Source organism: Marmota monax, unplaced genomic scaffold (genome assembly GCF_021218885.2).
Source record: "Marmota monax isolate L192 unplaced genomic scaffold, Marmota_monax_Labrador192_F-V1.1 WCK01_AAM20220418_F8-fsc00082, whole genome shotgun sequence".
NCBI classification, from domain to species: Eukaryota; Metazoa; Chordata; class Mammalia; order Rodentia; family Sciuridae; genus Marmota; species Marmota monax.
In genome coordinates, this window is record NW_026695207.1 from 7,671,916 (window position 1) to 7,686,388 (window position 14,473).

The window sequence follows — 14,473 nt, forward strand, 5'->3', positions numbered from 1 at the left end:
CCGGCCAGGTCCTGGGCAGATCCCTGACCCAGGCGTCTCCAAACCACGAAGTGTGACCCGGGGGGTGCACTGAAGGGTCTCCACTGGCCTGAAGACCAGAGCGTCTGAATCCCGGGGCAGGACCTGCCCAGGCGCCCGCAGCCCTCCAGCCGGCTGGCCGCCCCGCCCCGCCCCGCGATCGCCCCGCCCCGCCCCGCCCCGCCCAGCGGACCCGGGCCGCCCAGCCCAGCTCGCATCCCGCAGCCATCTCGGCGCCGGCCCTCGGACGCCAGCATGTCCCTGCGCTTCGTGGTGACCCCCGCGGCGGGCGGGGCGGGGAACGCAGGCCCCGCCGCCCAGGACGACGGCAGCCAGCGCTCCGGTCCGGACCCCGACCCCGACCCCGGCGCCGGCCCCGGGGCGGCGCAGCCTCCCAGCCTGGACGCGCTGCCCATCCTGCGCTACTGCCGCGAGCCCAGCCGCTACGGTAGGTGCCGCCGCGGCGGGCGGGGCGTCCCATCGAGGGTCGCCCGGCAGGCCATCCGCGTCTGCAGCGCAGCTGTGCCGGGGGCTCCCTGCAGCTGCCCGAAGGTCGCATCAGGAGGTGGCCATTGCTGCTCTGGCCTTGGGGACGGCTGCGTGTCGCCCGGGTGTTGCAGTGTTGTAGTAATGTCCCTTGTACCCCGACGAGCCCAGGCAATCCCTGACCACTGCCTGCCCTGACCTGGGCCTCGAAAGTGGTTCTACCCTCCAGTCTGTAGAAGCACCAGTGGCGACATTGTCACCCAGAGCGGTGGGTGACAGCTCCTGAGGAGGCCCTCTGACCTCACTACTCCTGAATCTCCCACCCTCCAGACCAGTCACCTCTAGGACACCAAGGAAGGGAACTGGGCTCCTGTCCTGGCCAAGGGACCTCTGGTGTGACCACCCACAGGTCAGGGAGGCCTTAGGTAGGAGTAGTGAGTGGGACATCACAGTCCTCTGAAGGACACTTGGCTTGCTATCCTTTCTTGAAGTGACCCCCACCCAGCCTAGACCAGCCCTCTGATCTTGTGTGGCTGTAGTCTCAGGAACTGAAAATGTAAGTGACCATGGCCATGACTTGTGACCGTTCCTGACATAGGGACCCAGGACAGTGGCTCCTGACCACTGACTGCCCACATGGTGGCACCCCAGGTCCCCATGGGAGGTGGGGTGGGAAAGGGTCCTCCACAGCAGACTCCCCATTCCGAGTCCTGCTTTGGGTGGTGGAGGGCAGAGGCTGCAGGGCCTGGCCCAGAGGACTTCGCCTTCCTGAGGTCTGCCCTCCCTTCCTGGACAGGTGTCTCCAGGGCCAGGCTGACGTGCGTGTGAAAAGTGGCAGGTCCTCCCAGGTCCAGTTGCCCTGCTCTGGTCAGTCGGGGAGGCACTGGTGTCCACAAAGGCCTCCGTGGGGAGGCATGCTGAGGTCCCATGTGTCCCTCTGTGGAGGCTCAGTGAGGACGGCTCTGGTGCAGCACAGTTCAGGCTCCTCAGCCAGCTACTCTGCTGGGGAGCCTTGGTCACCATGAACTCTGAGCAGCCACCTCCCCGTGTGAGCTTGGCACTCCGTGGTTCTGGGGTGTGTGTGTGTGTGTGTGTGTGTGTGGTGATATGTGTCTCTGTGTGTAGTGTATGTGTCTCTGTGTGTCTTGTGTGCCTGTGTGTCTGTGTGGTGTGTGTGTCTGGGTCTAGATGTGTGTGTGTGTGTCTGTGTAATATGTGTGTCCCTGTGTGTGTATGTGTCTGTGGTGATATGTGTCTCTGTGTGTACTGTATGTGTCTCTATGTCCAGGTGTGTGTGTGTATGTGTGTGTGCAGTGTTTGTGTGTGCCTGTGTTTCTGTGTGGTGTGTGTGTATACCTGTGTGCCTGTGTCCAGGTGTGTGTGCACCTGTGTGTCGGGTCCGGGTGTGTGCCAGGACTGCCCCAGGGGTGCCGAGGGCTGGTGAGTGGATGGTGTCAGTCTGCCCCTACTCGGAGCTCTAGATCAGGGTGACAAGGTCCAGGCACAGGACAGATGGGTTGCCCATCCTGCTGGGGAACGCTGGCTCTTGGGCCTGCCACTGTCACCCTCCACCAGAGCCACTCCCTGGACTCATGAGTGTGCCTCGTGGCGCCGGCTGGAGCTGAGGTCCTCACCCAGGAGGGGGCCTCTCCTCCCGGCCTGCCACGGCTGCTGCATGGGATCATGGCAAAGGGACGCCCAGTAGCCACCTGCCTACTCCCCCACGGACACATTTCTTTAGATTTTCTCTGTGGAACCTAAGAGTGCGTCCATGTTTCGCCAGGCCACTACTGGTGTGAATTAGAGGCACTGATGGGGGCCGCTGGCTCTGGGTCCAGCAGGTCCTGTGGAGAGCTGGCTTGGACAGTGGAGGTCAGCAGGGCCTCCCGAGAGGGTGTGGGTGAGGGAGAGTGGAGCAGCCCCAGGTGGTCCCCCAGGTGCAGCAGCGGTCCTCCACACTGCTCCCTGGGTGGTGGCCCCACCCCTCCGGGCAGGGTCTGGCCACCTGAGCGGACAGGTGGTGTGTCCCACCCCCCACTGTGTTCCACAGAGACCTTGACCTGGAATTGCCTGCCCCCCACGCTCCTCCCCAGGACACAACCTTGCCTCCTGGCTGGAACTGGTGCCTGGGTTACTGTCCACCCACCCCTGCAGGTCCCCCTGTCTGGGATCCTCTGACCCTTGCCCTCAGCGCCCCTCCTGCTGGCCTGTGTGGGTCAGAGGCCCCTGGACAGTGGCAGGTGGTGACTCGTCCTCCCTCCCTGCGAGGGCTGTTGATGTCTCTGACCCCCTGATGGCATGGGGAGGGACACTGCCCGCACATGGATGCAGCAGGTGGGAAAGGGGCTGTTCAGGGCCAGGAAACCCCAGGCCTCTTCACGACTCCCCCCACCTTCTCTGACCTTGGCTGGAAGGCGGGGGCGGGGGTGCAGAGGGCGGGGTGGGGGGGCAGGGGGGCAGGGGGCTCTGCCAGCTGCCTACCCGTGGGCTGGAGGATCAGCCCTGGGGACGTGGGGCCCTGTACTGCACCATGGCCTCAGCTGGGCTGCGCCTGGCTGGGCAGCCAGGTCTGTGGACGGACACCTGAGCTCCCGCTGCGTGTGGATTTGGGTGCAGCCCAGCCACCGTTCAGTCAAGTTATTCTGGGTTGTGCCCATGACCTGGGGACAGAAGACTATGACTTGGCGCTGTCATTAAGACAATGAACCAAGTTTTGAAAGCAAACAGATTTCTCTGGTCCGCCTGGGGCCCGGTGCTGAGCCAAGTCTCGAGCGCTGGGTGGGGCATGTGTCTGGAGCTGACCTGTTGACTGCAGATGTGGGGCAGGACTGGGGTGACTCTCGGGTCCTCTGGAGTCACCAGGCCTCCTGGCTCGCAGCCCCACCTCTTGCTGCTCCACGGCCCCAGCCCCACCGTGGGAACCACCGCTGGTGATCGCTGACTGTGGTGCGAGGTGCTGGGTCTCCCTCCGCTCTGCAGAGATGTGTGAGCATGGGCCTGGGACTGGCTGAGCAGGCCCCCCGCAGTGTGCCACAAGTGTCCTGTCTGTTATGAGGAGTGTGGCTGGCGCCCCCCAGAGGCTGACAGTGGCCTGCCACACACCTGCAGCCAGAGTGACTCCTGTTCCCTGGAAGTGGCTGCACCTTCTTGGGAATCCAAGGACAGAGGCCAGGGTGACAGGGTGAGGGGAGGTGACCAGAGCCTCAGGTCTAACGGGGCGGCTGAGTCCTCAGTGGGACAGCTCCAAGAGGGTCCCAGTCCAGCTATGGGGCATCGATGGACAGTCACCTGGAGCACTACAGGTCAGAAGGGAAGAGGATCGGAGAGGGTCCCCAGAGCAAGGACAACCATGTGCAGAAGGACAGGGACGGGGCTGGGGCAGTGGCAGGCAGCACTAGCAGGCCCTACCTTCCAGTCTCAGACTGCCCCGGCTGTGCTCTGGGGACAGGCAGGCTCCCTACGCTGACATTAGGGCTGTGGCCTCCCTGCAGCTTCGCCGCCTGATTGGCGGCTGGCCTTGGCTTCCAGTGATGTTCTGAGGTGGGGGCAGCCTCCTGCAGACTGGAGGCTGCACCTGGAGGGTCTGCCTGGCGCAGAGCACCTGGACACCAGACACAGCCCTCTGAGGGTGGGTGACGCAGTCCCACTCAGCAGAGACCAGCTCCCAGAGGACACACCCTGCACCAGATGTTCCTTAGAGTGTTTGTGTCCCTGTGTGTCTTTCTGTACCTGTGTTGGTCTCTGTGTGTCTGTGCATGGTGTGTGGCACATGTGCGTCTGTGTCTCTGCCTGGGTCTCCATGCCACCTGCCTGTCTCTGTTTCGTCCCCCTGTGAGTCTCTGCCTGTGTCTGGTATGGTCTGCGCGCGTCTCTGTGGAGTGTTCTGATTTTTTGTGCTGACCCTGTCTGAGCCCTGGAAGTGGCTCCCATGGAGGACAAGTTCAAGTCAGAGGCCTGCACAGGGGCATGTGCTCTGTGGTCTGGGATTCAGGGACCTGGAGGCTGAGCAGGGTGGGCCTGAGGACTGTCCTCTGGCACCAGCCAAGGTCCTGCCCTTGCCTGACACAGAATAAGGCCCTAACCCTCGGCCTCTGTTCTGTTCCCTGGGAGCCCACCTCCCAGGCCAGGTGGCCTGAGGTCAGTCAGTGTCCTTCACAGGTCTAGGTCTCGTCTCTGCGTGTCTCAGGATGGTCCACTCGGGGCTGTACCATGCCTCCCTCCTGCAGGAGCAGGGCTGGCGGCTGGTGCTTTCCTGCTGGGCGCTGGGAGGCGGGGGGTGCTGGCTTTGGTGTCTGGAACCCTGCTGCCGTTGGGCAGACTCCGTTTTCTTTCTGCTTAAATATTTCATGGTGCTTGGTCCTGCTGGTAACCTGTACGCTGCCTCCAACTCTCCGAGAGGCAGGGCAGGCCCCTGTCTGTCACCTCTCTTCTTTTTTTCTAAATATTTATTTTTTAGTTGTATTTGGACACCATACCTTTATTTACTTATTTTTATGTGGTGCTGAGGATCGAACCCAGGGCCTCACACATGCTAGGTGAGCGCTCTGCCACTGAGCCCCAGCTGCAGCCTGATCTGTCACCTCTTAAAGGGCCCTTGCCATCGCGGCCCTCCTCGGCTTACGGAAACCAGGCTGGACACACAGATCTCCTTGCTGCCTGCCGCTGGCCTTGTGTCCTGTTTCCACTGTACTGGGCCTGGGTGCTGAGGCACCTACTTCCTTGATGCATCAGAATTGTCTTTAAATGTCCAAAAGGCCGAAGAGCACGGCCACCCAGGACGAGTTAGGAACTTGCAGGGGGTCATGGCCCAGCAGCCTCAGGGGCTCTGACTCCCAGTGTCTTCTAGGTTCACACAGAGAACAAACCCCTGAGAAGACCTGTGTCCAGTGGACATGCTTCCCTCTCAAACCTGCCACGAGGTTGAAGAAGACCAGGCCCAGAGCAGGTGCCTGGTGGGATCTGAGCCCTGGGGCGCGGGCTGGGGGCTCCAGACGGGTGTGTGTGGTCCAGCCACTGCAGGCAGGTGTCAGAGAGGGTATCCAGTAAATGACAGCAAGGTAAGAAGCCCAGACAGAGCTGGGCAGACGGCATCCACCCGGTATCCCAGCCACTCAGGAGGCTGAACCAGAGGATCAAAAAGGCCCCAAGCAACTTAGCAAGACCCTCTCAAAACAAAAAGTGAAACGGGCTGGGGATGTGGCTCTGTGGAGAAGCGCCCCTGGGCTCAGTTCCCAAGACACACACCCAAGCACAAACATGCTTCTGAAGAGTGGAAGGGACCCACAAAATAGGGTGAAATACCCAAAAATCAATCGGGTGAGGATTGTGATCCAACTCTCCAGGGCTTCGGTAATGCAACCCAAACACCAGACACGTCAGATCTGGGCAAAGGCTTGAACAGCCATTTCTCCAAAAAGACACACAGAGGCCGGTAAGCACAGGACGATGTTCAGTGTCACCCGCTGTCAGGAGACGAAGACTGAAGTCAACAGAGAGATCCTCATGACCACGCGATGGCTGTTCTGAAAGACAACAAATGCTGTCGAGGATGTGGTGAGGTCAGAGCCCGGCTTTGCCGATGGAGGTGTGGAATGGTGCAGCCGCAGCTGAGTGGCCTGGTGGGCTGACATGTGCCCAGGGGAGCACTGCACCATCCCGCAGCCGCACACCCAGGGATAGCCCAGAACGGAACGCAGGAGCCCAACACAGGTGCACGTCTGTGCTCACGGCAGACTGCCACACTGTCAAGGGGAGCAGCCCTGCTCCGGGGGCTCCGGGGTGAGACCATGACACAGGCTATGTGCTGCAGGGCCCTGCCGGCACGCCAGACCAGGGGAGGCATCCTCAGGCAGCCCAGGCCACCGCAAGGCAGGGATGGAAGGAAGCAGGCAGGTCCCAAACAGAACAGAGTTTCCAAAGAACAGGAGGCTCCAGTCCCCGCTGTGAGCTGACCCTGGGTACTTTAGATGGTAAAGAGCGGACCTGACCAGGACCTCTCGGGCTTTCTATTCTGAGTCTTTGTCCCACCTTTCAACACCCACTGCTCTGTGCCGCCCAGCGGCTCTCGCTCTCGCAGAGTGGCAGCTGCCCTGGTTCTGAGTCACGAGTTAAAGCCAAGTGCTGTAGTCGAACATGTGTGATCGCGTCTTTGGACACTACACACAGTGGAGCACTGTTCAGCCTTAAAAGGAAGGGAAATTCTGACACCCGCTATGTCACGGATGGAGCTTGAGGACATGTGCTCACTGAAAGTAAAGGACATACGCTGCAGGTCTCCAGGGAGGTCCCTGGAGTTGTTACAGAGACAGGAGGTGGCATGGAGGTGGCCAGAGGCAGGGGTGTTGACTCTTCTGGGTGCAGACTTCCTGTCTTACACTGTGGGACAGCTTTGCAGCTGGCCACAAAGACACCTGCCCTCCTCAGAACTGTCACTTAGGAATGGTCACGATGAGGCATGAGTCTAGGGTCCCGAGGCAAGAGAATCGCAAGTCCAAGGCCAGCCTGTGTGACGTAGGGAGACTCAATCTTTAAAAAAGAAAAGGAAGTCAGGTGTGGCGGCCACGCCTGCGATCCCAGCTACACAAGAGGCTGAGGCAGGAGGATAGCAGGTTCCGTCCAGCTTGGGCAACTTAGTGAGACTCTGCCTCAAAATAAAAAGGGTTAGGGTCAGTAGTAGAGTGTCCCTGGCCTCAATCCCCAGCACCTCAAAGTAAAAAATAAAAAGGTAATTTCATGTTATGAATATTCTACCACATACAGAAACAACAACAAGAAGAATAGAGTGCACTCAGGAGGCAGGGCCTGGACACAAACCTGGTCCTCCCTGGCCGCCCAGAGGGCGGAGGCGCCTGGCCCCAGCTCCTTTCCGGAGGATACCAACTTGATTGAATCAATTTACACCAAGGCGGACCTTCCAGGAAGGGCCCATTTTAATCTAAATTGCTCTCTGCAAGGTGCAATTGCAGGCATCTTGGAAGAGATATTTTTGCCCAGGGACCTTCCTGTCTCAAATAGCATCCTTTGTGGGAGGGCCAGAGATGGGAGGGGATTGCACATGGATTGCCGTCCCCCATCCAGCTCTCCTGGGACCACATCCACTTTGCCCCACTTGCCATAGCTGGACACATGGGGCTCCAGCAGGGGCACCCCAGCCAGGACTCAGGGGAGGGGTGACCCCCCATGGCCGCCTCTCCCTGGAGACCACAGAAGAGGAGTCTCAGTGAACGGGCTGTTGTTGGCCATGCAGGCTTCGTGGTGGAGGTGCTCCTGACTGGAATCCCAGAGCAAGTGGCTTTCAGTGTCCACCCCACACTGCTGGCCATCATGTTCTCCCTCCTGCTGCCACTGCCACCTGCCAGTCTAGGCAAGGCTGGGGGCTCTGCTCAGGCTCCCTGTGAAGAGGGCTGGCCAGGTGCTCTGACTGTCTCTGCCCGGCCAGCCTTCTGGGCCTCCTTGTCGTGTGCGGCCAGGTTGGTGTGTGCGTGTGGCGTGGCCTGGCCACCAGCCGCTGCACAGAGCTCCCTGCGGCTCAGGGCTGGCGTGTTCTATAGGGAGACCGCATGTGAGGGCCAGCCTCCCCCAGGACGCTCAGCCATCCAGGACACTGAGCACCTTCAGGCACCCAGGCCCAGCACAGAGGGAGCACTCAGTCGACCCATGAGCACCTCACTGAAAGACATGCAGGTGTCTGTGCACACCCCACATGCACACATAATATGTGCACATCTCACACTGACATACACACGTGCACACGGCCCATATATAACATGCACACACACACGCGTGTACCCCCACATACACACACCCATGATGCACATATCCACCCACGTGAACTCACCCATATACACATGTGAACATGTGTGCACATATCCACACACAGATGTTCATCCACGCACATGTGCACACCCACACACACACATGCACACACACCCAAAAGTAAGTCACTGCAACACCAACCAAACACAGACCTCGAGAAGGGGCCATGGGCCAGGGCAAGGGCCTGCCCAGCGGGCTCCCAGATGACCCCTGGCAAGGCTTTGGTTTCTCTCCAGATTCCTCTGTACACCGTGTGGCCAGGACCCCCTTCAGTGCCATTGCTGTGGGGGTCCCACCCACTTTGAGGCAGGTGGTGCCCGCTCCATGGCATGAGCCCTGCAGGTAGGCATACCACCCAGTGTCCCAGTGCGACCTCGTGGCTGCCAGGGAGGCAGCAGTGGGGACTGTGTCCCAACTACGGTGCTCACGTGCCACCGAATGCTGTGGTCAGTGTTGGTGACCACAGCTGCAGAGACTGCACAGGACTCAGAGCTAGAGCTGACCGGCATGTCATCGTGACACTGTGAGACAGGAACAGCTCAGGGCATTTGGAAGTGACGCTGGCTTCGTGCCACACGTGCCTCTTCCGTCCTGACCTTGGGTTCTCAGCACTGCGCCCCAGGCCTGGGGTCTGTGAGCCTGAAGACGAAGAACATGCCCACGCCGTAAGCCACCAGGCTCTGCGGGGTCTGCTCTCTCTTTCTGGCACCGGAGACTGGACCAGCGGTGCTCTACCCCTGGGCCACACCGTAGTCCACAGTCCTTTTCATTTTTTATTTTATTTATTTATTTCTAACATATTTTTTAGCTGTCAATGGACCTTTATTTTATTTATTTATATTGTGCCGAGGATCAAACCCAGTGCCTCACACATGCCAGGCAAGCGCTCTGCCACTGAGCCTCAACCCCAGCCCCAGGGTCTGGCTAAGTGCCCAGGTTGGCCTGGAACTTGCCATCCTCCTGCCCGGGCCTCCTGTTGATGGCACTGCAGGCATGACCACCACGTCCGGCCTGGGTGTCCGCTCTTTCAGGCAGACACCTTGCCGGCTGTGTGGTCTCCTCCTTGTCCTGTGTGTCTGAGCTGCAGGCCCCTCTGCTCTGTGGCTAGACCCCGTCTGAAACTGTAGCTGAAGGGTGGGAACCGTGGACGGGGGAGGGTGTAGTCACCTTGCCATTCTGAAGCTAGAAATTCGGCTCTTCTGCATGCCCTTGGAGGGGCGTCCTCAGGGAAGGCACCCTCTGCGACAGGCCCCTCCAGGGGACGTGACCCAGGCCGGTCTTCCTCTCCTGGGGCACCCGTGCTTTCAGACGTGCTGGCCGTGTTCCAGACTCCTTCCTGCTCCGATTCCACCCTGAGCACTGAGGTGACAATTTAGGTGCTGGCGATGGGAGCTTGTGGCTGGCTGACATGCCACAGGGGAGACCTTTCCTGGGGGGACTGGGGAGTGGGAGTGGGTGCCAGGAGGCACAGGGCCGCATGCAGAGACCAGGGACTCCGTCCAGGGGCTCCCTGTGCTTCTGAGCAGACTCTGCAGGCACCAAGCCCTGGGGCAGGCCTGGGCTAGGTGGAGACCAAGCAGAGTGCAGATGCCAACGGTGTCTGCCATGCACGTGGGGCCCAGCAGCCAGCAAAGGGCACTGCATGGAGGCACAGGGCTGGAATGGAAGGGGACGCTCAGAAACCCACAGAAGTGTCCACATGCCACAGACTGCTGTGAGCTGGACTCGCCCCGACTCACAGGGGAGCCCTCACTCCAGCATGAGTGAGCCCAATGCCAGACTTTTAGGGAGAAATGGGAACCAGTGAGGTCATGCTGTATGCCCTATGTGACAGAGGGTGGCCTCACGAGAAGGGAGGGGGCCCAGGGACTCACAGAGGGAGCCACGTGAGGGAGGGCAGAGAGGCAGCCCATCCTGCCCAGCCCACGGCCCCTGCTCTCTGCCCGGAGCCCCCTCTTTGGCTCCCCAGTTTCTCCACGATCCACTGTGAGGTCTCTGAGCCTCTGTGGCCAGTGCTGGGCTCTGCTTCTCCCAGGCAGGTACTTTTCAATTGCTCACCTGGGCTCTCTCCCTCCCGAGAGCCACCTCTGCCAGGCTCTGCTGCACCCCCTCTACCGGCCACCTGAGTCCTCCCTGGGGCCCTGGACGGCTCCATGCCTCCATCTCATTGCTTGGCAACCAGAGCTCTCTCGTCCCCCTGGACTAGAAGGTGTACCACAGGGGCAGTGCCACGTTCCTGGGCAGCACTGGGCATGTTGGTGAGGTTGCTGGGCCCCATTTCCCTGTTTACAGAGCCACATCTCCTGAGGGGCTCCTGGGAAGGGAGAGGGAGTGAACCGTGGTGTAGCAGCCTGGGCAGCATCTCTGCCCCCCCTTCACCTGTGTCTACCAGACCTGCAGGGTCACAGAACCAAGGGGTGCTCAGGACACAGGTGTCCCAGATGTACAGACAAGCAGCCAGAAGGGCCCCAGGGCCCGGGGGGACCACAGAGTCCCTTGCCTGGGATAAGCTGGTGGCATGGGGCTGCCTTCCCCAGAGAAGGACCTGCACACACGCATTGGGGGCCTGGCTGCCTACACTGGGCAGGCGGGGCGAAGGGTCCCACAGGCCTGCGTCCCCTCCATGAACTGGACTGGGCGAGGCCTCTGCCTTCTGTGGACAGGCCGCTCACACTGGCCGTAGGAGGGCCTGTGCACCTGCTCCTGCTCTGCCTGCTGACCCAGCCAGCCGCTGCTGAGAGCCCTGTCTCCTGAGGGCCTTCCAAGGACGGTACAGCTCCCTCAGCGGACTCCCGCCAGAGCAGACGGGTGGACCCCTGGTCACCAGGCCCCCGAGCGTCTGGGAGCCCTGCAGGCGCGGCAGCTCTCAGGCCTCCGGGTGCTGGCTGGGGTGCTCGGGAGCAGCAGCAGGTGGCGTGTTCTGGTGTGTTCCAGCACCTGTGACCTCAGAGGCTTGGGACCAGTAGCGAGAGCCCACGCCCAGAAGCACTGGCGGTGGGGGGGGCAGACCACCCCTGGGCTGGGTGTGGCTGATGGTAAAGCACTCCAAGGAGCACGAGGCCCTCGGAGCCACGGCCAGCACCCCAGAAAAGCCAAGAAGGAAGGGAGGGTGGGAGAGAGGCACCCTTGGCCCCGTGCCACTGCACCACGTGTCTGCCACAGTCAGGATGCAAGGCCTGGGACGAGAAGGAGAGCTCTGGGCCCGCCCACCTCGCTGCATGGCCACTGGGCCTGTGCCCCAGGAGACGCTGGCATAAAGGGGGGAGTAGCTGCCCACAGGTCAGCACAGCCAGGTGCAAAGGAGAGTTGGGCAGCATCTGTCTCCTCTGCAGGGTTGGAGGGGCTCCTGGCCCGTCGGTGTGGTGCCCACGTCCTCTGAGGCTCCAGGGGTCCTACCCAGAGAGCAGGAGGCAGGACCCTGCTCTGTTCAGGGTGCCACCACCATGTCCTGGTACAGGACAGCCAGCCAGGCCTGAGAGGGGGCTCAGGACCCAGCGACCAGAGTGGGGCTCTGACACCCACGGGCAGGCTCGGCAGAGGGCCAGGACCAGCCCGCAGAGGCCCCGCCCTCCCCATGCCCAAAGCCTCCCCCCTTCTTCCATCGGGTGGTGCCGATGACCCTCCCCAAGAGACCCCAGCCTCGAGCCTCGCTTTGGGGTGCTGCAGACCTATAAATCGGGGGCTGGGTTAAGGAGGCAGGTCTGGGTGGGCGGGTGCCCTGGGCCGGTGCCCTGGCCATGTCCCTGGGCAGCCCTGACCACATTCACCGTGGCGCCAGTGGACTCTGCCCACACCTAGAGACGGGCGTAACTCGGAAGCCGGGCTGGGGCTTTTGGCCCAGCTCAGGTCAATGTTTCACTGGAGGTTCACTTCAGAAGCACCCAGACTTCCTGATGGTCATGTGTGGGGGTGTGGGTCCCAGGAACCTGGACACGTGCAAGCCAGAGGGAGTGTGGCTCAGTGGGCAGCGGAGGCGCAGGCATCCCACTGGTGGGCCACATGCTGGCCTCTGCCCAGCTTGGGAGACATGCCCTGGTCCCCATCTATGTCCATCCTTAACCCCAGTGTAACAGTGAGGTGTGGCCTGGGGGGGTCAGTGCCAGGAGTGCCCTTGAGAAAGCAGTGCCCGCAGCCTGGCCCTTCTGCCCAAGGACGAGGACAAGGAGGGCAGGTTGGTGAGCCAGGAGTGGCCCTCACCTGACCCCGGGGCTGGGCCCTGCGGAACCCTGAGAGGGGGCTGTGGCTTCCATGTTGCCGGCCACAGCCTGAGGGCCAGGTGGAAGGCTGTCCTTGTCTGTGTCTGAGGGGTCAGTGCAGGCCTTCCTCACGCTGTGTGCTGGCTATGGAGCGGGCTCCATGCGACCCTTCTCACCTGGCTGGAGCCCTGCTGTGGAGGAGTCCCTCACCGGGTGCCCGGGGACCACCCAGCATGACAGTGGCGTCCGCTAGCCTGGAAGTGGGTTCGCAGGGTCTCGTACCGTGTGGCCGTTTCCTGGAAGCAGCGGGGGGGGGGGACGAACTGCTGACCTCCAGCCGTGGCTCATTGTTCCGGGGCGGGGAGGCCACCCAGGAGGGAGGTCCAGGGTGGGGTGACAGGTGGTCTGAGGAAGCTGGCCAGTGCCAGGAGAGCAGAGGACACCGAGTGAGGGCATCAGGAGGACAGGGACATCATGCCACAGCCTGAGAGTGGCCAAGCCATCAAGGGGCCACTGGGCCGCACGGAATCGCTGTCCCAGAGACACCACAGACTCTTCTCTGATTCCTAGGGAGTGGCAGTCCACGGCTCCTGCAGCTGCTGTGCCATGACCTGATGACCATCAGCAATAACCAGAAGTGTGGCTCAGAGGGAGGGGCTTCTGCAGAACCCCCTGCATCACCTCAGGGGCATGGGGCCTCCGTGGCCTCCAGGACCAGGCACCCCGTGCTGCCCAGGCAGGGACCCTGGGGCTGCGAGGCTGCGCACCCTGATTGGAAGACTGAGTCTCAGAGTGCAGGTGTCCGCTGCTCAGGCCAGCGTGTGGGGCAGAGGAGGAGGCTCGGGAGGTTCCATTCGCCCCCAGGGCTCTGCCTTGCTGAATGTAATCTCGGCCTGTATCTTAGATTTCCTTCCTGTCCAATCTGTCCAGAGGTCACCTTCCAGCAGAGCCCGGCTGCAGCTCCTCCCTGAGCCATGGGTGGCTCCTGAGCCTTCTGTGGTGCTCAGGAAGCTGGAGGTGCCCACCGCACTGCTGGTGGAGGTGTCGATGCCAGCTGGGCACCTGGGGTCACGTCCCCCTCCTCCTGGGCCCACCAGTGACTTCCTAGTTGAATTGCACACATCACAGGGAGGGCAGAGGGAACAGGAGGGTCTGGTACCGCCTCTGCCCCTTCACCAGGAGAAGTCCTGAAGGTTCTCAGGGGGCTGTACTGCTCCCGGGGGCTGGACTCCCGTGGGTGCCTGGCCAGACACCATGCAGTCTCTCCAGCTTTACGGTACTGTCACGCACAGCGTAGCCACACCTGACGGTCTTCATAGGCTGCGTGTCCACTCTGGTGTGGCTCTAGACGGCTCCTTTAGCCTGGGTTCTTGGAGGTGTTGCTGATTTTCTGCTCCATTCCTCATGCCCAGAGACCGTGTTCTCCGTTACCACTTCTTGGCAGCCGGCTGGAATGGTCCCTTGGCTCTGGGCTGCTGGAGGTGAGAGCTGTGGTGCCAGGTGCCACCACAGGCTTCTGTGAGCTGGGTCCCTGCTGCTCCGTGCCGTCCCAGCTCCTCCGACTCCACCAGGTGCTGAGTTTTGGACCTGTGTTAGAAGTGCTGCGAGCTCCGGAGCTCCCAGAGAAGCGCCTTTCTCTTAGCGCTTGGGTTGGCTGTGTTGGGGCTGTAACCTGCTGGGGCCATCCTCCCTCTCTCCTGCTTTGGGTTAAGGGTGTATTCTTTATTGACATACATTCTATATTCTCAGAGTTGTGGCCCCAGCGTTTGTGTGAACAGAGGCCTGACTTGCTCAGGTCAGCTGTAAGTAGGACTTCCACAACGTGTGAGGCAGGTGAGCATCCCAGAGCTCCTCGGTGCTCCTGGGCTGTAGTTTCAGTCCTGTCTGCAGGCTGTGCGCAGAGATTCGGTGCTTGGGATATACTATCCCCCGAACCACACACACCGCCGCCTTGTTTG

The 14,473-nt window shown here is 61.4% G+C and overlaps 1 protein-coding gene across 2 annotated transcripts in view; it reads left to right on the plus strand.

Annotated features, from left to right (window-relative positions):
• The first annotated feature begins 265 nt into the window (after positions 1-265).
• The window catches only part of Slc12a7 (solute carrier family 12 member 7), a 70,299-nt gene continuing 56,091 nt past the window's right edge, over positions 266-14,473 (plus strand). For both annotated transcript variants that reach the window (XM_046430399.2, XM_046430403.2), the window contains exon 1: positions 266-466. In XM_046430399.2, coding sequence (XP_046286355.1) covers positions 274-466 — 193 coding nt within the window. In that variant the 5' untranslated portion in view covers positions 266-273. The remainder of the gene's footprint in view (positions 467-14,473) is intronic.